Genomic DNA, 25,176 nt, shown 5'->3' on the forward strand with positions numbered 1-25,176 from the left:
ATGCCTTTCATCATCTTTATCTCCATTTCCAAGAACAGTACCTGGCCAGTAGCAAGTATTGAGTAAATATTTATTATAGAATTTAAGGTATCTAATTGCATTTAAATCTAAATGTTTATATATAGACACAAGTATTAAAAGTTAATTACAAGAGCCAAATACATGCTAACACGTCTTGCATGCTACAGTTAAAAATTCTAACCTTTAGTTCATTTCTGTAGATTATCCTTTTTAAAAAGTATAGACATAGCCCTGTTTTTTTCTCACTTCAAATTCTAAAAGTTATTTACAACCCATGAGGGTTTATAATTGAAATCTTCAACTGTAACATTCCTGTTGTGATTCTTGAATTTTTTTTTTTCCACATCAAGGTACGAAATGATGAAGGAAAAGTAATTCGATTCCATTGCAAATTGTGCGAGTGCAGCTTTAATGATCCCAATGCTAAGGAGATGCACTTAAAAGGGCGAAGACACAGACTTCAATATAAAGTGAGTAAAATTTCAGCTGTTTTCCCTTTTTATATGTCTTGGAATATTCTAGATTCAAAAACAAGGCCTCTAAATATAACTAAGTCATGAACTCCCACTCCAGAATTGGCATGTAATGTCTCACATAGAGTCAGATGTTTAGTCTTTATTGACTAGTTTGTTATACTTAGGAAAAAATGATATCATATTTCATTACTTGTAGTGGCAAAATAAAGCTATAACATTATTTGGATCAAGTAATCATGTAAAGACAATTGCATCACAGGAAGTGTTTGAAAGAAGTGTCAGGTCTCCATTCTTTTCCTTTATCTTGGCAGAATCCCCACTAAAATGAATTATGAGATGAGGAATTCTTCATTGAAAACACTTCAAGTGATAAGTTAAATCTAAATAGTGTATTCAAAGTTTTTAATTAGGTTGGGCTAATGCACTAGATTCATGTTTTCTAAACACAGAAGTGAAAGTTAAAATAATAGTCTGTTAAAGGGCAATACATTTATATGAAAAGAAACTTCTTGACCCCACACTCAGGTATCTAGAATCATTTACTTACAAACAAAGGAAAATTAATATCTATCAGTCTTCTAAGGATTTCTTTTATTGGTTAGCACTAAGTTATGTACGTTTTACATACTAAATGTATAACTTTAAACTTTAACAACTAAGAATTTTGGGAGTGGGAAGGAAAGAAGAATGTTTATGAATGTATTCTGAATTTTTCCTCTGATTCAACTTATTTTACTGCATTTACTCTTAAAATAGGAAATTTGCAAATAAAAGCCCCTACGATGAAAGAATATGTGGGATTGTATGATTTAAAGATACGTGTAGTAGGTTGTTGGAGGGGTTGCTGGTTTTTCAAATATCTTGTCTGTATTAACAGAAAAAAGTAAATCCAGATCTGCAAGTAGAAGTAAAACCCAGTATTCGAGCAAGAAAGATTCAAGAAGAGAAAATGAGGAAGCAAATGCAGAAAGAGGAGTATTGGCGAAGAAGAGAAGAAGAGGAACGCTGGAGAATGGAAATGAGGTTAGTATCTTTAATAGCACGATAAGTGGTTTAGCCTTTCTAAAAAACGTAGCTATTCTGAGTATGTGACATCCATTCAGAGCAATCCAGATTTATTTAATATACTTTTTTTAGATTTATTTATTATTTTATTTATTTATTTATTTTTGGCTTTGTCAGGTCTTAGTTGTGGCACACAGGATCTTCATTGAGGCGTGCAGGATCTTCGTTGTGGCACGCGGGATCTTCGTTGTGGCACACAGGCTTCTCTCTAGTTGTGGCATGTGGGTTTTCTCTTCTCTAGTTGTGACACACAGGCTCCAGGGCACACGGGCTCTGTAGTTGTGGCACGCGGGTTCCAGAGCATGTGTGGGCTCTGTAGTTTGCGGCACGCAGGCTCTCTAGTTGAGGCACGCGAGCTCAGTAGCTGAGGCGCGTGAGCTCAGTAGTTGTGGTGTGCAGGCTTAATTGCCCCGCAGCATGTGGGATCGTAGTTCCCTGATCAAGGATCGAACCTGCGTACCCTGCATTGTAAGGTGGATTCTTTACTACTGGACCACCAGGGATGTCCCTATTTAATATACTTTTAGTTTTCACTTCTCAGGAAGATCTTAGGTCTAGGAGAGAAATGCATTAAAACTAAGTTATTGGCTATTCTAATATTTGACTGTGTCCTTGGTATTAGGAATTAAGTTGGAATGGTATCTTATATATATTTAAATACATAAATAGTTTAATACTATAAATAAGTGCCTCAGTTTAAAACAAGCAAAATAGAACATTTGGTTACATGATAAAAATATCCAGAATATCAGATTTAGTAGCTTCTAGACATTAATAACGTGTGCGTTTTGGGGTGTTTTTGTTTTTGTATCTCAGGAAACATCTATTATAAAAACTTTAGAGGCTCCAGGGAAGGAGAAATGAGAAACATGTTCAAGAGATATGTAAATGTTTCGTTTTACTGATGTAATTGGCATATCTTTAAATGGTAACAATTAACTGGTTTTTATTATATTTGCAGAGTTGTGCAGTCATTACCACAATCAATTTTAGAACATTTTCATGACCTGCAAGAGAAACCACAAACCCATTAGCAGTCAATCCTTATTCCCCCCCACAACTCCTCCCTCTACCCCCTAGGCAACCACTAATAAACTTTGTCTCAATAGATTCACCTATTCTGGAGATTTCATATAAATGGAATCACAAAATATGTTGTCTTTTGTGTCTGGCTACTTTCACTTAGCATAACGTTTTCAAGGTTCATGCATGTTATAGCATGTATCAGCACTTCTTTTTTATAGGTGAATAATATTCCATTATGTGTATGTATCATATTTTGTTTATTCATCAGTTGATGGACATTTGTGTCATCTCCACTTTTGGGCTATCATGAATACTACTGCTATGAGGATTTGTGTACAAGTTTTAAAATATAATTAAGATAAATATAAACAAGTGTAATATATGTGTATTTTATAACCTACTTTTTTCATTTACATACCAACTCTTTTAAAAAGTAAGCTAGAATTATTTTATCTTATTTTCCATGGCTACATAGTATTCTCTTGTGCAGATGTAAAATTTTCCGTATAACCAATTACATATTGTTAGATATTTAGGTTTTTTACAGTATTTCCCTATTATAATTATTACATTGACCATCCTTGAGGCTATATTATTGCATAAATCATGATTAGTTGCTAATAATAAAATCTCAGAAACGAAAATGTTTGGCAGATACCCATACATTTTGCCTGTACTGGATAGTTTAACTGGTTCTCAAACTTTTTGGTCTCAGGACCTTTTATACTCAATAATTACAAAACTCCAAAGAGCTTTTGTGTATATGGGTTATAGCTGTCAACATTTACTGTATTAGAAATGAAAACTGAGAAGTTTAAATATTTATGAATTAATTTTTAAATGACTTTATGTTTGTTAAAATGTAGTTAAATATTGATAATTATAGTATTAGATCAACCATATTTATTAATGTGGATAAATATAATATGCTAACTATAAAATAACTATATTTCTCCCCCAGAATAATGAGAATGACATTCTTTTATATTTTTTCAAATCTCTTTAATGTCTAGCTTAAGGTAGCCTGATTTTTCTATCTACTTCTCTGCTCAACAGGTTGTGATAACACATTTTGCCTCTGGATAACTCCAGTGTACACTCATAAGAGAATGAGAATGGAGAAGGCAAATGTCTTGTTATTATTATGAAAGTAATTTTGATGTCATGGATCCCCCTGAAGGTGTCTCAGGAACCACCTAGGGTCCCTGGACCACACTTTGAGAACTGCTTCTATAACTTACTAAAATCTCTGCCAATGAGAGAGTGAAACATGAAAGACAGTTTTGTTTCAACTTGAATTGTTTGTATTGCAGGCAAATTAAATTTTTATTTCATGCTTAACCACTTACATTTCTTCTGTGGTGAATTGCCTGTTTATTCGTTTAACTTACCTGTTGTTGATTTGTACAGATACTTCTTATAGCTATTAACACATTATTAACATGTTACCTTTAAATAATCTTTGTTGTTATGTATGTATCGATTTTTATTTAGGTATCTAAATCTATTTTTCTTATTCTTTATGAAGTTTCTGCCTTTGTAATACACTGGAAATTTTTCTCTATACCTAGATTACACAGTTACTTCCTCTTTTATTGTTATATCAGATATTTATTAAGCACTTACAGTTTGCCAGGAAGTAGCACGTAGTGTGTTAGACACCAAGTACGAATTGGTAAACAATGGATAAAGGTCCCTGCCCTTATTTAACATAAACAGCTTTAGTAATAACAAAGTATTCAGTACTGGAATGAACATGGTTTTCCAGAGCCTTCAAGCTCAAGACCTAAATAACATAGAAGTATGGTTCTTCCTGTCCTTAGTGGGATGACCTAAAAAGCACTGCTTATTCCTGACTGAAGAAATTGGTGGTTTCTACAGTGCTACTTGAGAAACATACTTCTTTCTTATGTTTTGTGTTAAACAAATTTGTCTGGTAAAAACTTAGTTGTTACAAAACTTTGCTATAAAGACAGGCCTACCTTGGGAGTTATTGGTATCCTAGTTTGAAGCTGAAAGCGAAGATAGAACTGAGAAGGAGAGAGTGACATGGTAAAAAAGAAATTAGATTCTGAAAATGTTGACTATTAAAACAGAGGCTACACACAGGCTACACACTAGCTGCCCACAGTCCAAGTTCAGTCTGTGGGTGTTTCATTTGGTACACATGGTATTTTTTGGATACCAACATGAACCAACACTTACCATGTATTACCATCTGTATTCCCTTATGGCAATAATTAATAGCTGTGCTGTGGCTCAGAGCATGTGCTTTCTTCTTTACCATAGTTCCTGTCACCCTTAACATGTCCCCAAAAGTGAAACACGGTGTGAGTTGCCATTTATCTCAGTTGTTTTTCCTCATTATAGAGAAGTGTCTTTGTCTCTCTGCCTGTATCAGTTGAGGAAATTAAAGGTAGTCTTCAGAAGTTCTCTCTTAGAAAAAAATAGGAGAGAGCACATTTCTTTGGAGACATGAAGAAAATTTCTGAATGTATGCTTTGAGTCTTTCACTCACACACATTGTTGGTCTGGTCACATTAGGTAGGCATTTAAGTTTACAGTCTCCTGTAAAGAGGGAGAGGTTAGAAGGAACTCTGAGGTTTCTGGTGCTTGTTCTTTCAACCCTGTCTTCAGGCTGTGAAATTTTGTTTTGCTTTTATTTTTGTTTACTTATTCTCTTTTCACTGGGATTCACTTCCATTTACTGCTAAAGCAAATAAAGGTAATCAGATACAGTAGGAGAAAAGAGATGTAAGCTAGACTGATTTGGGCTATTTTTTAAATTGCTTTTTATATCATTATTGATTTAAATTCTTGGGTTGTATTTTTCTTATAGACTTATAGTATCATTCTCTATGTTTCAGACGTTATGAAGAGGACATGTACTGGAGAAGAATGGAGGAAGAACAGCATCATTGGGATGATCGCCGCCGAATGCCTGACGGAGGCTATCCTCATGGTCCCCCAGGTCCACTAGGCCTCCTGGGAGTCCGACCAGGCATGCCTCCTCAGCCACAGGGGCCTGCAGTGAGTGTCCACTTTGTTTACATATGGGGTGAAAGTGTAAGACTGGCTCAGCATTGGAAGATAACAGTTTGGGGAGCTAATTTTTAGACCTAATAATATCCAAGTCCCAATATAAGTTTTTCATCTGATTTAGAATTTTCCCTCCTTTTATTACAGGTTCTCAACTTGTGTCCTTATTTATGAGGACTTCATAGAATTTCCATGCATCTTTCTTACTTTCACTATGAGTTAAGGGAGCAGAGCTTCTTTTGCCAACTCTTCTTTCACATAAGAGATTTTCTTGCCTTTGTTCTTTAGATTGTCAAGAACAACTAATTTTGAAGGCAGTTGCTTTGCTTTCAGAATTATTCTTATCTTCCCGTTACCAGTGGTTTAGAGTCTTTTTTCCTTTTTCAAATTATGAAAAAAAACCTACCACTACTTCTAAATTAAGTGCAGGACAAGGGGTAAGTAAATGGTCCAAGATGAGCACACAGTGGATGTATTAGGAGAACTGTAGGCAAGAGCTGCATCTTGAGAGTTTGTGTTCTGTGGAAGCTAGATAAAAGAAGACATACTGGGCTTCCTTGGTGGCGCAGTGGTTGAGAGTCCGCCTGCCGATGCAGGGGACACGGGTTCGTGCCCCGGTCCAGGAAGATCCCACATGCCGCGGAGCGGCTGGGCCCATGAGCCATGGCCGCTGAGCCTGCGTGTCCGGAGCCTGTGCTCCGCAATGGGAGAGGCCACAACAGTGAGAGGCCCACGTACCGCAAAAAAAAAGAAGACATACCTGGGTTATGAGGAATATTTCATATAAGTTCAGACTGCAGAAAACAAGATGTTTTTATTCTTTGTTCTGTTTTCTAGAGGGCACTTAGAAGGAAACAGCAACAAATTCCTGCTCTTAAACTATTCTTTCTCATTTGTCTTTCCATAGAATAAGTATTTGTGAAACTTGTTTTATTAAAAGCAAAACATTTCAGAATCGCTGGTTGTTAAAGTTGAGTAGAAAGTATTTTTATAACCTTAGATGGTGTGTATTATAATTTTACTTGTTTTGAGGCAAAGCATGCATATATACATAGATGCATACTCATTCTTGATAGTGTAACTTTCCATAGTTTACATGTTTGTTTTTACTGAGGTGGAAAGAAGGGAGAAGATGGCTTTAAATGGACATTTTGCATAATTGACTTTTTTATTGAAAAGATGTCACAAACATGTATAGTTGAAAAATAATAATTTACTTTTGCTTGGGAAGCATTTTTTTTTAATGAAGTTATCTTTTTTGTCTTCTCCAGCCCTTACGTCGTCCTGACTCATCTGATGATCGTTATGTAATGACAAAACATGCAACCATTTATCCAACTGAAGAGGAATTACAGGCAGTTCAGAAAATTGTTTCTATCACTGAACGTGCTTTAAAACTTGTTTCAGACAGCTTGTCTGAGCATGAGAAGAGCAAGAGCAAAGAGGGAGATGATAAGAAAGAGGGAGGTAAAGACAGGTGTGTTTTCAGAGTTTTTTACTTTTGTTTAATTTTGGTTTCCCTTATGTGGACTTCTTATACTTGAAATAAAAGTTACAAAGACTGAAAATTCTCTGTTGTCAGTCTACATGTGTTATGCTTGTGTTAGATATTTAATGTATTCAGCTGTTTTTTGCTGAAATGAAAAATAACAGAATTTCATACAGTCTCCAACCTTGTAATTTTACTCATTTTATTTAAATTCATATAAAACTATTTCAAGTCTGTTTTCAAAGCAGCCTTTATAGTTTTCAATTGCATTTAGCTGCTCTTCAGTTTTTATTTATCTGTTGCATCTGTTTACTCTTTGTTTTAGCAGCTTATTTTTCCTTAACACATTGACCCATAAGTGAATAAGCTCAAGCTTTAGCAACATCTTTCATATCAAGTTTGCATTATGATCTATAACTTTTCATTTTCCCCTTAATCATTTGGAAATATCTTTGTATATATTGAACATGACTTTTGTTCTAATTTGTAAAGTGAGACGCAGAAAAGTGTTAAATGGCCTTCGCGTTGCAGTTGTCCTTGTGAGAACTTATCTCTTGATTTATTAATTTATCCATATTTCTTATCTAAGTGAAGGATACTTCTAAAAATATTGAATGTTTTTATACTGTAGTTGATTGAGAATTTTAACGGTGTAAAAGTTATTTCACTTACTATTGTGTGTTGAGAGATTATCGTGGTTCTGGTTGAGAAGGGAAATGTCATAATATAACTTGATTTCACTGCAGAGCTTTAAAAGGAGTTTTGCGAGTGGGAGTATTGGCAAAAGGATTACTTCTCCGAGGAGATAGAAATGTCAACCTTGTTTTGCTGTGCTCAGAGAAACCTTCGAAGACATTATTAAGCCGTATTGCAGAAAACCTACCCAAGCAGCTTGCTGTAAGTATTATGGAAATGTTCATTTTTACCCCTTGTCTGGTTCAAAAGTTTTTGGCAGGACTAACTGTGCTTCAGCTTAATCTTAAGCCTGCCTTTAAAGTTTTGGTTTGACTTTCCGAATTGAATTTTTTCCTGATTGTACAAATTGGTAGAACTGTTTTCTACTTTGTCTTTTTAGGTTTTATAGTGCTCCTCTTTGGCATGAAGCCATCTTGCTAATTTATTTTAAAATATAAAATTGCAGCACATGTCCTCTTCCTGTTCTTTTTTCCAAGAGTTGAATCATTAAGAGATGAGACTTTAGGGAAAAAATGGGGGTTTTTTGTTTTGTTTTTTAAACAAAGCCCATGTATGTAAAGCAAGCTTAAATTTTTAGAATTCATGAACTTCTTGCCTATTTAGTTGAATATATGTTTTTAATAAAGTATAGTAACTAAAATAGAGACTCTTTCTGATTTGAATTTCCCCAGTTTTATTATGATTACTTTCAGTTTTCTACGTGTTATAGTCATAGGTCTTAGCTCTCACTGTCTCTCTTCAGCAAATTGTGGCAATGCACAATTAGTAGAATATCCCCTTTTGGTCCTACAAAAAAAACTTTTTTAAGTTTGAATTTTTAAAATTTTTATATAGTGTTTTGTCAGAATCACAGACTGGGATTTAAAATGAAGATTTCTTGAATAACTTAATGTATAAAACTTACTTAGATATTTGAAATCCAAGAATTGACATTTCATTGGTAAGATGTATTCCACAGTAATGTCAGAATAAATAGTACCTGACCACAGCAGAGCAACCGATACCAAAAGGGATAGTGAAGCATGCTATTAAACTTGAGCTCTGGGCTTCCCTGGTGGCACAGTGGTTGAGAGTCCGCCTGCCGATGCAGGGGACACAGGTTCGTGCCCTGGTCCGGGAAGATCCCACAGGCCGTGGAGGGGCTGGGCCCGTGAGCCATGGCCGCTGAGCCTGCGCGTCCAGAGCCTGTGCTCCGCAACGGGAGAGGCCACAACAGTGAGCGGCCCGCGTACGGCAAAAAAAAAAAAAAAACTTGAGCTCTGACGACTGTGGCACTTACTGTTGTTTGCTTTATATTACCATTGTTCCAGATGTGAAGTTTCTTACTGTAGATTAGTCTTTTTAAGTATTAGGAGCCAAGAGAATTGTCATTGTGTGTCTACTTGTTACCCTTTGTTGACGCTGCTAGAGCAATGAAGGGGAGGAGACTCAGAAGAGGTTTGAGGACTTTGAAAAAATTATATAATTTGTGAGAAACATCTTGATCCTAAATTGTGGTGTTTAGTAAATCTACAAAGCAGGGGGGCTTCCCTGGTGGCGTGGTGGTTAAGAATCCACCTGCCAGTGCAGGGGACATGGGTTCGAGCCCTGGTCTGGGAAGATCCCATATGCTGCAGAGCAACTAAGCCCGTGCGCCACAACTACTCAGCCTGCGCTCTAGAGTCCGCAAGCCACGACTTCTGAGCCCGCATGTTGCAACTACTGAAGCCCACGCGCCTGGAGCCTGTGCTCTGCAGCAAGAGAAGCCACAGCAGTGAGAAGCCCTCACACCACAAGGAAGAATAGCCCCCACTCGCCGCAACTAGAGAAAGCCCGCGCGCAGCAATGAAGACCCAACACAGCCCCAAAAAACTACAAAGCAGAAAATACTATATCCTAACTAAATAATTAACAATTACACTAAAAGCAGCATACTCTTTCCAAATCATTCTATGTACTTATTGTACAAGTGGATAAGCAAGAGAAATAGAATTTATTATCATCATCATCATTGTCATAGTTAATGTTTATATAATTCTTACTATGTACCAGGCACTGTTTTAAGTGCTTTATATAGTTAATTCATTTATTCTTCCAACAATCCTATAGGTTAGATAAAATTACTGTCCCTATTTTATAAAAACAGGTAAAGGGGAGTTAAATAATTTGCCCATCTTCATATCATTAGTAAAGTAGCAGAGCTAGGATTTGAACCTAGATACTATGCTGTAAACAATCCGTGTAATTTCTGTGGAGTCTTCATTTGTTCATATATACTGAGACTTATTTCATGTGTACTGAATTGCAGTGAATCCTGGTTTTTCTTCTGTTGATCAGGACTTTCTGCTCCCTGATAAAATGTAGATCTGTTGAGTTCACAGACAAGGTACACTGGGAATGTTTGAATTATGGCTCCTGTTAGTTTCAGATATCTATTTTAGTCTCATTCATATTCTGCAAGTACTTAACTACCTAAGATGCTATTAGGAAGGTATGGTAATAAATAGGGCAGTGTTTCTTTTATCCAAGAACTCATCATCTAAGAGAGACATACACACATACAAATAACTCATATGATACAAGTAATGGTAAATATTAGTTCAACAAAATTCTAAAAGGAAAGAGGAGCAAGAGATTTATAATATTTGCATGTATTACAAGGCTTCTTGGGGGAGTAATATATGATCTAGTCCTTATAAAATGGTTAAGGTAGTGAGAAAATGAAAGCGACATAGTGAAACTGCTTTGTTTGATAATGTTAAAAGGTCCATCTAATTTCCTGTACTCTTCATTACATAGGTTATAAGTCCTGAGAAGTATGACATAAAATGTGCAATTTCTGAAGCGGCAATAATTTTGAACTCATGTGTGGAACCCAAAATGCAAGTCACTATCACCCTGACGTCTCCAATTATTCGAGAAGAGAACATGAGGGAAGGAGGTTGGAAAGCCATTAAACATTCTACTTTTTATTAACTTTTTTTTTCCCATTTACCTACTCTTTAAGATGGCATTAAGCCCTAGAAGGCAACATGCTGGCATTACATATGAATTTGATAGATTTGACGTATATAGCAACCAGTTTTGCTTAAGATCATTTCCCAGATCTTTTATTAATGTCTTTTTAGCAATGTACTTTTATATAAAACACTCATGGTATTATTGATTTTCTTGATTTTTTTTTTCTTTTCTTGCTAACCTCAGATTTCTGGAAAAAAAAAAAAGTTCAAAATTATTCTTACCAGCATAGTTGACCCATGAACAAATTAAAGAAATGTTGCTAGTGAGGGGCCACAAATTTAACTTCTGTTAAGTTCTTGTTCTTGTCTTAAAAAAAGACAAGAGAGTTCCATAAATAAAATTGGTTAAATATTCATAACACAGTTTAAGAGGCATTGTTATGTATGTAATCATGGATTTGGCTTGTCCTGAGGTAAATATTTCTGGTTCTCTGAGGTTGCTCTTTGGTTTGAAGCGTTTTCATAAATGCAGAGCATCCTAATGCACGTAGATTTGGGCATCTGACCCCACTATTATACTAGAGATATTGAAAACTAAATGGTGTTGGCATAGCTAGTGAGTTATAGCACAATTCAGGGTTTTTAAACTTACTTTACAATTGTAGAATATGAAATCCTGCTGGTGCCAGCAATGTTGCTTTAGGGACTATTGTGTAACATTTTCAAAGCTTCAAAAGCTTTTAAGCCAAAAAGCATGGTCAGTGTCTGCCGTATGTTGGTTCTGTTGTTTTATGGGTCAGATAAAATTTACTTTGTTTCCTTTCATGTTGTTTTTGTACATCTTAATTTGTTGATATGGAGTTATAGTCTACACTAATATTTCTTTGTGATACAGATAGAGGAGAAAAGAATACTTAAAATTAATTTGTCTAATAGCATAAGTAGGCTCTCAATTACTGTCCCTTTAAATTTGTTTTCTTACAGCAAAGCAATTTTTTTTAAGGCACTGGGCTTTCCACAACCCAGGAAAAGATAATTTTTACTAAAAATGCGATCATTGGGAGACATGTCTAACTTTGCATACATTATATATACACGATATATCAGGACTTGTATGTTGTGTAAGCTTTGCATCTTAAAAATGGGTTTGTGTAGAGGATCTTTTATATGAGCATGAGTTCCCACTCAAGGTCTGGCTGTGGATATTGCTGGAAAAACAGTGTCTGAGTCAATCTGGTCAATTCATATGCAGCATATGACTCTTAGGATTTGAAAAAGAAATCTTCGAGATTACATTATAAATAATAGTTGCTGTATTTCATATGAAATTATACTCATATAACCATTTAACTTTATTTCAGAGCACATCTTGTCCAGTCATATTTAGGCTTGCTTAAATTGGTGCAGTATCAAGTAATTTTATTTTGTTGCAAAAGTCTAAAGTTAATAGTATCATATTTGTAGTAGTCTTTAATAATCTATCCCTTCTAAAGGAAACAAAATTATATTTTTGTCTGACCCAGACTTGAGTTATTGTTCTGAATTTCATAAATATTATGGTGAGAGAAGTGGTCAGTCCAAAATTGAAAGATTTTACTTCAAGACACTGAGCTGAAAAGTTGGATGTGCAAAAAGTGTAGAAACATTGATAGTGTTCTTTGCTGCAGATAACTGCAGTAAATCATGTCTTTAGCTTCATTATGAAGATTGCTGCAGAATAACGGTATGTATTCTCTCTCACTGCAGCTCTGAATGCTCTGTGTCTTAAAATCATTTAAAGCCTATAGCTTGCTTTGGGGAGTTAGTACAGGGGTAAGGAAGGCTTTGCCGGAAGAGCACTTGTAAATCGTGAGACTGGCGACTTGCGCATAGTTGTGGTAGCCTCTTAATGCGTAATGGTCCTGTTTGATACCAAAAATTATTTAAAGGAGATGATTAAATTGCCCAAATAACTGTTAAACACATTACAGATCTATTTTATGTTACTGTGTTTGACAGTTAAACATTAAGTAAACATTTAATTGACTTGAAGCTTGAAATGTACAAAATGCTCTAACCCTTGCTACAGCGTCTCTTCTGTAGCAAGTCAAGTATTGTGTGTGTTTTTTTCCACCTTTAGCTTATCAGGCCCGGTCCAAAGCCTTCTAGCAGAGGGAATTGATTCCTGTCAGGGGTTGCTGCCAAGACATCGGAAGGATTTTTGACCAAGGTTTTCAAAAGCTCAGTGTCACACCTGCCATTTGATTAAGGAGGGATTTTGGATGCAGAGTCTGGCATTTATTGTCCTTTGTGTGGCTGTTTTGTTTGTTTTGTCTTTGTCTCTCCTAGAATTGAGCAGTGTTCACACTAGTTTTTAAATTGTTGGGTGGATTACATATTTTACATAACCATGTTAATTTAAATTAATATATTCCCATTAACTTTTAATCATAAAATAGTGTGGACACAGCATGTCTTCTAACTGGTGATTAACCCCTTAAAATTTATGAAACACACTTTTGTAGGGTAAGAATTTGCTTTCTTTTAAATAAATTAACTGGTTTTGTTTTGTTAACTGGGTATTAGGAAGAAAGTATGATCTTAGTACAATATATCTAAGGGGTTAATCCACTTGAAATATAGAATGGGTGCAAAAATCCACACTCTAAATTTGACAGAAATTTCCTACTTATAGCTCTTAAGTTGTTTTTAAATTGCAATAGGTGTCTTGGCATCTTTGAAATTGTATCATTAATTTAAATTTCCAAAGTTATGAATGCTTGTGTGCAAAAGGAAGACTTTTCTTCCGTATTGGAGGAAATTAAAACATGAATTAACATTAAAAATTCAGAAACTTTTAGAAAGAGATTGCACATTATCACCTATTTGCATTTTAGCTTTAGCAGATAATGTAAATAAATAAGGGACATGGAAAGGGTTCTTCAGCATGTTCTGTAACCTTGCTTTGGGGAGTGGTTTTTTGTTGTTGTTGTTTCTTGCTTTTTTTTACTTCTTTAATTAGCTGTGCTTTCCTGTGTTCCTTTTCCTTCTCTCAGAATAGCCCATTTCTTATGTTCATTATATTTCTGGATTCAGTAGTTGGTTTTTCAGGTTTTGAGATTGTTTATTAGTTTTTAAAAATTACTACTATTTCTGACTTGATACTTTTCTTTTTAGTACCCACATTACTCTTTCAGTGTTCATTTTCAGAATGCGACACAGTGTTCTTTGATTATCTGTAAAATTCCCTTCTAATATGTATTCTGAAAATTTGTGCCATCTGATTATGTAAGGAGTAGGAACTAAGAATAAAAAGCCCAGACAAGGGATGGAATTCTTTATTACTTTTTAAATATGCTTTTTAATATGTCATCTACTCAAAATAAGGACAGATATCTTTTAAGATTTCTGAACGCTCATATAAAAATAGACAAATAATTTGCCCAGCGTTGCAATAGTACTCTTAAAGTAAAATCATCTTCATGTTTTCTTTTATCGTATATTTCATCTTTTGTCCCACATACTCATTTGGTGCCCTCAATGATTTATAAAATTATATCCTAAATGTCCCATAATTTTGGTGCTTTTTATCTAGAAGACTGTTTTCAGTAGCTTACTTGCCTGGTATGTAATTTTCCTATATTTAGAAAATATTTTAAAATCACCAAGAGTTGTGAATTAGATTGACTTATACCTATGAATAGTTTGATTAGCAAATTTGATTAGCAGCTTTTATACACAGTTTACAGATATGGTTTAGATGAACGTAAAGCTGGCCTTTTATGAATGAAAAGTTAACTTCTTGTCCTGATTTAGGTTCAGATTTTCTTAAGTTTTATATAGCTCATTTATGTTTTAACACAATAATCTGATTAAAATCAGTTATTATAACTGACTTGCAACTTAAAAGATTCTACAGATATATCATCAAACCATTCTGCTTACTGCATCTGTTCTATTTCTATACTTATTCTATTTAACCATGCTAGTTCCTATTGCCCTTTTCTACTTTACTCATTGTTTCTCTCCAATTATTCTTTGAATTACTTCATGGGAACTTTGAATTTTAAAGGGCATTTCATATTCCCTTAATTCTTAAAGCTAAAATTCTCTTGTGGAAGAGAAGTCATTGAACTCTTAGAAATGCCTATTTTTGGCTCTTTATTTTTTTCTATGATTATTACTTCATTGATCATCCCATATTTATTGTTAGTTCTTTGACATATTTGCCCCAGAATAACCTATGACCATTTAAAATACTGAACAAACTCAATAGTTTATTGTACATTCTCATTTATTAAGGTGGATTTTTGTGTTCCCTTTTGTCTTGTCGTCTTTGTGCTGGTGCGCTGTGTCCAGTAATCCTTCCTTTTGATTTTATTTTGGTGGGTAGGGTTTATATTTGCAGAAATTATTTATTATATTTCTAAAATAAAGAGTTTAATTCTCATCTTGATCTTCATATTAGATTATGTGAATTTGTTGAAAATAACTCCCTGGGTACTTTAAAGTGTTGACAGACTCTCAAATGGCTCATGTGACACTGATGCTACTTTAAGGAAGTGTCTTGCTCACCTGGTCAAACACCCATTCCTCACTGCATTTTGCCAATTCAATCCATTTTAGATGTAACCTCGGGTATGGTGAAAGACCCACCGGACGTCTTGGACAGGCAAAAATGCCTTGACGCTCTGGCTGCTCTACGCCACGCTAAGTGGTTCCAGGTTCGGAACATCATTTTACTTTTTTCTTGTAGCCTTATGAGAGAGTAGTTCAGTACAACATGTTTAACTGTGTTTAAACATTTCAAAAGATTGCCCAAGCAATACTATTTTAAATTAAATATCAGAAAATGTTAACATAGAAAGCTGGGTGTGAAGATCTGCATATTGCAGTTACTATTAATTTGACAATAAACTCAGGTTTTGGGGGTGTTTTGTAGTTTGGGTTTTTTTATTTTTATTTTTAGTGGCTATATTTAAAGTTGACTTGTTTAGGAACATCACAAGTTTGTGTACATATATTATATTCCATAAGGCTGCAGATTAACTTTGCTTTAAATAATGGAATATGTGTTTAAAGCTTTGTGTATAGTTTTAAGATTTTCCCCCCCTCTTTCTCTAAGTTAATAAGTGTAGGGAATGAAAGGTGAGGAAGCAGCTGTTTGGTTTAGTGACTTTGCAGTTATGCAAAGGCACAGAAAGGAAACCAAACAGATTTCCTTAATCTTTCAGTCCCTAGACAAACTTTTTAGCTCTTTACTTTTTCTTTTATTTCTAATGTAGGCAGACTTTTTTTTGAAGTTTACTGTTTTAAATGAACACAGGTCAAGGTTCACAGGGGATCAAGAACAATTATTCTTGTATAATCTGTTTACTTTGACCTAAAATATCAGCTTTTAAATACTAACCCTGGCATAAAATATTGCTGTAAATGGCAGCTCATTGAATCCAATTTTAAGCGTGGTTATTTTTGTTTCATTTTTATCTGAGCTTCCATTGAACAGTGGTATTTTAACTTTTTTTTCATCAAGGGATACTTTCAGTATTTCTAAGATTAATTCAGTTGGTTTTTGTGTTGCTCTCAAGGCTAGAGCTAATGGTCTGCAGTCCTGTGTGATTATCATACGTATTCTTCGGGACCTCTGTCAGCGAGTTCCAACTTGGTCTGATTTTCCAAGCTGGGTGAGTAATATGTAATTGTATGGTGTGAAAAATAAACATATAGGAAATATTTATGCAGTTTTTTAATAGACTCATCTTACATCTAATTATCAACTTTCTTTTCATTTCCTAAATGTAGTTTTTTTCTTCTAGTGAGAAATCCTGGGGTCTTAATTTTCTGAGCATTCCACTTGATTTTCTTTCTGTATTTTCCTCTCTTTTTTTTTTAACTCTTCTCACAGTGTTTATTACTTTCTTTAAAATAGGACCAATTATGAGTTGTACATACATAAAGGTACAAAGAAAACTAAAAATGAGCTATTAATCTACCTATGCAAGGTTTTGTTGACATTTTAACAAAATAATGTAAAAGGAATTTTTAAGATTTAGAAATATACATTATTCAAAAATGCATAAAATTAGGAAATTCGAATAATGCAGAAAGGCATGAAGTAGAAATGAAAGCCTTCTCGTCATTTAAAGGCAAGCCATCTTGACACAGTTTGTTGTGATTTTTTTCCTAGGGGAAAAAATGCATGCATATATATCGCGTATGTTCCTTTTTTAAAAAAATATTTATTTGTTTGGTTGTGCTGGGTCTTAGTTGTGGCAAGCGGGCTCCTTAGTTGGGGCTTGCCGGCTCCTTAGTTGCAGCACACCAGCTCCTTAGTTGCGTCACGTGGACTCCTTAATTGTGGCGTGTGAACTCTTAGTTGCAACATGTATGTGGGATCTAGTTCCCTGACCAGGGATCGAACCCAGGCCCCCAGCATTGGGAGCATGGAGTTTTAACCACTGCACCACCAAGGAAGTCCCATGTATGTTCCTATTATTATTTATGTACATAAATCCCTTTGATATTGAACCGTTTGGGTTCCTACAAGAATTCAGATAGAGAGGAATTCATTCAGAAATATAACTGAAACTACTGATTCCAGAGTTGGGTTAGAGAGAGTTGAATAGCCAGGGTTATCTTAATTCTTTTTTTTAACACTGGAGTGGGTCATGCTGTTTACATTGTTTGCATCTTTCTCAACAAAATGCATCTTGGAGCTCTTTGAGAGCTGTATTGACTATATGGTGTTGCCTTTGTATGGACATGCAGTATTTTATTTAACTGGTATCCATTTAATGGACAGTTGCATTGTTTGCAGTCTTTTGCTATTAAATTTTCATTGTATTGTTATCAGGCTTTTATGAGTATTATATACATGTGATAAATGGCTAGGGTCAATTGCTATAGAATTCCAAGGTCAAAGGACATGTGTTGATTGTTACCGGAAAGGTAGATCATTTAAAACTTCCAAAAATTGTTGAACTGATCATTTCCTTCACACCCTCGCTAACTTTGGGATATCATCACGCTTCTCTAACATGATAGGTAAAAAAACGGTGTCTCATTTTTTATTTAGATTTCTTTATGCGATTATTGGCATTTGTAATTCTTTTTCTCTTAACTGCCAGTTCCTTTATTATTCGTTTTCTCAATTTATAACTCTATAAGAAATTAACTCTTATCTGTATTAAAAAATAAGTTTTTCCAGTTGTTCATCTGCTTTTCAACTTAATTTTTGCTGTTTTATAAAAGCTTTAAAATCTTTGCAAATTTTAATCCATTCATGTTTTATGACTTAACGGTTTTATTTCTGCTTATAAGATTCTTTCATATTTTAGGTTATAAATTATTCACACATGCTTTCTTCTAGAGCTTTTTTTTCCCCCCATCATATGATATTTTCTACAGATGATTGCTTGCTTGTTTATTTAGTTCTTTAGTCGTAATACATAGCAAACCTCCTGGAAGGATGTATTTCATATTACAACAGTGGTTATCTCTCAGTAGTGAGTAGTGAGATTGGTAGAGATCTGTAATGTTTGGATTTTACTAGGATGAAATATATATTTTATTACTTGTATAATTAAAAATTAATTTAAAAATCATACATGGATTAAAGGTGGATCCAGCTATATGTTTTTCCAGACCAATTACCAATTATTCCAGTACCATTTAACATTTTATTTAGTAGTGATGTTTGTTCTCCCAACCCCCACTTTGAAATATCACCATTATCATAAACCAGTGGTTCTCAGCCACCATCAGTTTTGCCCTCTAGGGGACATTTGGCAATGTTTGGGGATAACTTTGGTTGTCAAAACTGGTTATCAGTAGCACTGAGGAAGAGAAACCCTGTCACAAACCAAAGTTCCTTTTTTGCAGGCCTACTTCTGCAGCCCTCTTTCATTGCTCGGTCTTTTCTAGTACCAAACTCTTTTAATTTTTAAAGCTTCCTAGTGTGTTTTAAAATGCTGATAGTCCTCTTCATCAGAAGTCTTCCCTCTTCATTCTCTGCTATTCATTATAAACACCATCTTACACAGAAGATTTTGTGGGGGGTGGTGCTTTTCTCATACTTCTTTTTCTGAAAGAACTTGACTACTGTTTTGTTCAGTTTCTCCGGTTCTCTTGATGATTTTTAAGTAGCACTGTATTGAATTAATAATTGGTGGAATGTCATCACTTTTATAATACTGACTCTTCTTTATGGGATGTCCTACTTATTGGAATGAATGTTACACACTTATTTAGATTTGAATGGGTTCTGAGCATAGTTGTTTGTACCTAGGCATTTATCTTTTAGAGTTTTTTAAAATACCATTTTCTGGTTATTGTTTATATATATTAAATATATTAATTTTGTAACCCACCACCTGACTGCATTCCTTTATTTGTAGTAATTTTTTTCATGTGATTCTCTTGGCTTGGAATCTTATCTACCAATCTCTTTCCTAATTTAGTTGGTTGATACTCCTAGAATAATTATGGAATAAAAGAAATAATACTTTACGTGCATGTTATGTTTTAATTGCTTTGGAAATGTTTCTAGTATGTAAAGTCTGTTAAGCATGGTGGTATAGCCTTTTATTTGAGATCCTTATTTCTTTGTAATGTTAGAAATGTCAACCCTCTCTTAGCTTACTAAGTAATTTTGAATCAGGAATGTAAATTGAACTTTATCGATAATTTTTCAAGGTTTCTTGACATGAATGTATAGTTTTTCTCCTTCACCCTGTTAATATTGTATATTTACAAATATATCTACTGATATTGAGCTACCTTTGCATTCCAGAGATGGATTCTCCTATATTTGAGAATAATCTCAATGAACTATTAAGTTCTGTTTGCTGATAGTCTATTTAGGAATTTTGCAGTGACATAAAGGAAATTTTTGTGGTTTTATTTTTGTCTTCTTTGTTAGATTTAGGATCAATAATACACTAACTCTATAAGAATAACTTAGAAGCTTTCGTTCTTTCTCTAAACTCTGAAACAGTTTTTAGTAGCATCAAAACTGTATGTTTTTTGGGACTTCCCTGGTGATCCAGTGGTAAAGAATCCGCCTTACAATGCAGGGGACACAGGTTCAATCTCTGGTCAGGGAACTAAGATCCCACATGCCGCAGGACAACTAAGCCCATGAGCCACAACTACTGAGCTTGCATGCCTCAACTAGAAAGCCCACGTGCCTCAACTAAGACCCAGCACAGCCAAAAAATAAATAAATAAATAAATAAATATATATATATATATATATAGTTTTTTAAAAAACTGTTTTTTGATAATTTATAAAATTCATGTGACATCATCAGTCACTTATAAAAGGGGTCACGCTTTCTTGGTTTCTTTTATTGTGATTAATTGGTTTGTTTAGTTTTTCTTTCTCTTGGGGTAATTTTTGGCAACTTATCTTTTCCTAGAAAAATTGACCAATTCAGCCAGATAACTCAGATTTTTAGACTTTTAAAAATACCTGTAGCATCTTTTTTATTTTAATTCTTTGATTAGACTAGCCAGTAATAGCAGTTGCTATATAGGAACAAAATAGCAAATGGGTGTTCAGTATTTATTTGTGATGAGAATTCACTGAATTCTTAATAGATTTTAAATATAAAAATTTATGAGCATTATATAACTTTAAATTTTTTAAATGTTCAAAAATATAAGCATTATCATTTTACTTCCTGATTCCTTCAAGTTCAGTCCCTTCAACCCAGGTGCCCTTGAGGCTATTTCTGTTGTAGTAAGTCTAAGCTTCAGTACTTTCGAGACTGAACTCTCAGGCCACTCCTGGGCTACTCTTGGAGTTTGGAAGTCCAACACTACAGATGGCCCTTTGCCTACACCTAACTTTTCCTCTTTATCAGAGCCATAAACTTCAAGGGACCCTCTCTCCTTTGAGGGTGCAGAGATCTAAGAACTGAGTGGAAGAGAGGATGCACAGGTGAAAGAAACTGAGGGAAGATAGGCCATGACAGGGTAATGATGGGAGAATCAGGGAGGGCAAACAAAGCTGCTGGCCGATCTTTGAAATCATGTACATATAACATAAAATACACAAGTATTTTAGTAGGTTAAAGCACACCAAAATGTCAGTATTTTGACATTTAAAAATCTCTCCTAGTATTATATTCTTTAGGCAGTAGTTTATCCAATTTATTATTTTTTTCCTCCCCTCAAAGAGCCAGCTCCTTGGATTTAGCTGCCAGATCTGCCATTTTCCTTCTTAAGTAATTCATTAATTTTTTACTTCATCTCTAATTTTCTATTTTCCTTGGGTTTATTTTTGTTCTTTTACAAACTTCATGAGTTGGATACTTGTTTCATTCACTCACTCTTTAATTATAGAGGTTTTAAAGCTGTAGTTTAAGGCTGGACATAGGTTTTGGCCATATATACATGTATATATATATATGTGTGTGTGTGTGTGTGTATAATATTTTTTCTTTTTTTTCTATGCAGTCCGAAATTCATTTTAATATTGTCTTTAAGCCAGGAGTAGTTTTGAGGGAATTTTTAAATTCTACATGACTGAAGAAGAGTTGCTTTTGTAAATAACTTCTAGTTTTTATAGCATATAAAAATAATGCAATAAATATATTCTACTATTTGCAACTTTGGAAATTTAAAGTTTTCTTTGTGGTCTCATATGTACAGTTTTTGTGAAGTGTGGGCACTTAAAAAATGTGTTCTCAGCAAGGTATAGCATTTAATATATATCCCTTAGTTCAACTTCATCAATTCTGTTCATACATTCTATCTCCTTTGCTTCATATTTTTTGTCTACTTTATCTGTCCATGGACTGACAAAGATAAATTAAAGTCTGGTATTTTGTTGTGTTTTCTACAGTTCTTCATTGTTTTGTTGCAGTAGTATTTTGGACATAGACATTTAATACAACTATGTCGTAATTGTGAATTTGAACCTTTTGCCATTATAAAGGCCATTTAATTAATACTTTCTGCTATTAGTTAATAAGCCTTGTCCATTTATTAATATCAAAACTCTAGCTTTGGGCTTCCCTGGTGGCGCAGTGGTTGAGAGTCCGCCTGCCGATGCAGGCGACACAGGTTCGTGCCCCGGTCCAGGAAGATCCCACATGCCGCGGAGTGGCTGGGCCGTTGAGCCTGCGCGTCCAGAGCCTGTGCTCCGCAACAGAAGAGGCCACAACAGTGAGAGGCCCACATACCGCAAAAAAAAAAAAAACTCTAGCTTTAAAAAAAAGAATTATAACTAACTTACAAATTATATTAGTTTCAGGTGTACAACATAGTGATTTGATATTTTTATACATTATGAAATGATTACTGAAATAATGACCAGTTATGATTTGTTACCAAAGTTATTACAGTATTATTGACCATATTCCCTATGTGCACTTACCTCCCCTCTGACTGACTTACCTTAAAGCTGGAAGTTTGTACCTCTAAATCCCCTTCACTTATTTTGTCTGTACCCCCAGCCTCCTAAACTCTAGCTTTTTATATTAACATTTGTCTGGTATGATTCTGTTTGTTTCCTTTGTTTTCTTCTGCCCTTTCCCATAATTCTTATCCTTTTCTTGTTCTTTTTTATGTGTGAATGGGTTTCCCTCTGATTATTTATACAATTAGTTGTTGCCCTATTTACAGTTTTTTGTGGTATTTTCATCTATTTGTTTAACCATTTTAGGTAATGTTTGTTAACCTCTCATCTATAAAAGCTGAGAAAATTATCACTTCTTCGTACTCCTCACGTCCTCTTTTGCGTTTTTTGTTATATTTTCTTTTTTTCATTCGTTCCTTTAAGAATGTATTAAAACCTGTTTCTTGATTTATGTCTTAATGTATGCTGATTCCACTTAGAAAACAAGGAAAGTTTACACTTAATGCTTTTTTAAACCTTGAAGGTTTAAAAATAACTACATTTACCTTCTGTAGTCATATTCCCTTTGTTCAATTTTCTGTATCTGAATGGTTTGATGCCAACCGTTAGATCTTTTACTGGGGCTTCCTCTTTTTATTTCTTGATTGACTGCATTATATCATCATATAGTTTTTATCAAAAAGTGTTCTAAGTTTTTAAAATTTCTTTCATGTTTGAGAATCTTTGCCAGTTACCATTACTTTATTGAGAAATATATTGTTAGGTCACAATTTTTCCTCCTCCATTTATTGGTGTTGCTCCATTATCTTCCAGCACTGAGTATTACTAAATCTAAGTCCAGCCTAATTTTTTTGCCTTTACTTTTTCTACAGGCTGCTGAAAAATTCTTTATCCTTGAATTTTAGTAACTTAACCAAATTATGTCTTGGAATCTGTTGTTCAATATCAGCATTTCATTGAAAACTTTGTCCTTTTTGCCCTGCAGATTTGACAAATTATTAATATGATTCTCTATTTTCAGGGGCACCAATTATCCTTATATTGCATTGCCATTGTCCTACGTATCTGTTATCTTTGTGATTGTTTTAATCTTTGTTCTCTTTCCTCTTTTGTCCCCTATTATTGTCTCTTTGGCAGTAATTTAGTTTCCAACTATGTCCTAATCTTCTTTGCTATTTATAATTCATTATTCTATAATAATGTTATTTTGCATTTCAGTTTGCTTAATTAGCTCTGCAGTCTTCCTTTTCATCTCAACCTTGAGCTCTTTTATTGACTTTTTGTATTTATCAAGTTCTCGATTACTCAGAATGTTAGCAGGTTATATCTTCATTTCCTTAAATTAAGATTCTTCCAGAATAGATTATATTTTAATAGATATTTTTTAAAGCACTTTTTGGTTCACAGCAAAACTGAGCAGAAAGTACAGAGTTCTCACCTACCCTCCTCCACTATACATACATAGCCTCCCCCTCAATATTTGCACCAGAGTGATACATTTGTTGTAACAAGTGATACTACTTGTTACAAGCAGTGACATACTATTGTTGCTCGAAGTCCACATGGCTGGGTTGGATCTTTGTTGCTGCACGCAGGCTTTCTCTAGTTGTGGCAGGCGGGGGATATTCTTTCTCTAGTTACAGTGCACGGGCTTCTCATTGTGGTGGCTTCTCTTGTTGCGGAGCATGGGCTCTAGGCATGAGGGCTTCAGTAGTTGTGGCACGTGGGCTCAGTAGTTGTGGCGCACGGGCTTAGTTGCTCCTTGGCACGTGGGATCTTTCTGGACCAGGACTCACACCCATGTCCCTTGCATTGGCAGGCGGATTCTTAACCACCGCACCAGCAGGGAAGTCCCAAGAATAGATTTTTCAACTCTATTTTTCATGCTGTGTTCCTCCCAAATGCACAGATGTTGTGTGTGGTTTGTTTCAGTTTTTTCATCTCGTTAGTGCTTAGCATTGTCAGTTCCATTACAAAATCATCCTTTTATGCTGAGACAACCAAACAAGAACTGTCTTTGAATGTATCCACACCTTTTAAAATACTTCTCCTTTTTCTTCCCCCATGAGCTCTGCTTTGAGGATTGCTTATGGAAAGGAGTAGGGTTTGGCTACATGTAAACCTTGGGCTTTTTTTTGGCCACGTTACATGACTTGCGGGATCTTAGTTCCCCAACCAGGGATTGAACCCAGGCCCCAGCAGTGAACGCACTGAGTCCTAACCACTGGACCACCAGGGAATTCCCAGACATGGGCTTTGTCTCTCCTGTGTCCTGATTGAATGTGCTGTGATAGTCTGTGAGGTGGATTCCATTGGCACACCTTTATGCTTCAGGTTTCAAACCCAGGATGGCTTCCTAGAGGCTTTGCTTATGCAGAATCTGCTCTGTTTGTTTCCTAAACCTATTTACCATTTCCTTTCAAGAACAAATTCTCTTTCCCTGAACCAACAGAGGGTTTTGGGTATGTGAAGCCTCTTTGGGACACTTGTGTTGAGAATTCACAGCCACCTTTGATACTAATTTTCCCCTGCATCTTACTCCTTTGGAAGATCTTACATTATTTATTTTTTTCTTTTATCTGCATGTTAGATGTCTATTTATTATTAGATATAATTAGATGTGGATAATTGGAATTTTTCTACTCTTCCTTTCCTGTCTTCCACAAAGAGTCTTCAACTTGGTAAATACCATTACAAGCACTTGTCTGAATAAAAGATGTTTTAAGTGATAGAACACTGACATAACAGGGCAAATAACTAACATTCTTTTAGCTTGCAGGAGAATCAGCAAGTTGTACTTGGACTGTATCATCTCACTCACTTTAGCTTAAAAATAATAACTCAGCACTTAGCTACCCCATAACAGAAACCATCTACTTGAGTAAATACACATCCCCAAATCACCAAAAGCTGTTAGTAAACTTTTTTTAAGAAGACTTGACAGTTCTGGGACTTCCCTGGTGGTCCAGTGGCTAAGACTCTGTGCTCCCAATGCAGGGGGCCCAGGTTTGATCCCTGCTTAGGGAACTAGATCCCACATACTGCAACTAGGAGCCCACATGCCACAACTTAAAAGATCCT

At 34.9% G+C, this 25,176-nt stretch overlaps 1 protein-coding gene across 4 annotated transcripts in view; it reads left to right on the forward strand.

Moving 5' to 3' along the window:
* ZFR (zinc finger RNA binding protein) overlaps positions 1 to 25,176 on the forward strand; it is a 75,005-nt gene that overhangs the window by 35,883 nt on the left and 13,946 nt on the right. For 3 of the 4 annotated variants that reach the window (XM_082836171.1, XM_082836173.1, XM_082836172.1), the window contains 8 exons: positions 372 to 491; positions 1,375 to 1,520; positions 5,456 to 5,618; positions 6,899 to 7,104; positions 7,863 to 8,013; positions 10,591 to 10,732; positions 15,357 to 15,454; positions 16,319 to 16,414. In XM_082836171.1, coding sequence (XP_082692297.1) covers positions 372 to 491; positions 1,375 to 1,520; positions 5,456 to 5,618; positions 6,899 to 7,104; positions 7,863 to 8,013; positions 10,591 to 10,732; positions 15,357 to 15,454; positions 16,319 to 16,414 — 1,122 coding nt within the window. Of the gene's footprint in view, positions 1 to 371; positions 492 to 1,374; positions 1,521 to 5,455; positions 5,619 to 6,898; positions 7,105 to 7,862; positions 8,014 to 10,590; positions 10,733 to 15,356; positions 15,455 to 16,318; positions 16,415 to 25,176 lie in introns of those variants that run through there. The other variant, XM_082836174.1, reaches the window with a different exon arrangement.

This window comes from Leucopleurus acutus (assembly GCF_964270905.1).
Source record: "Leucopleurus acutus genome assembly, chromosome: 3".
In the NCBI taxonomy this organism is placed as follows: Eukaryota; Metazoa; Chordata; class Mammalia; order Artiodactyla; family Delphinidae; genus Leucopleurus; species Leucopleurus acutus.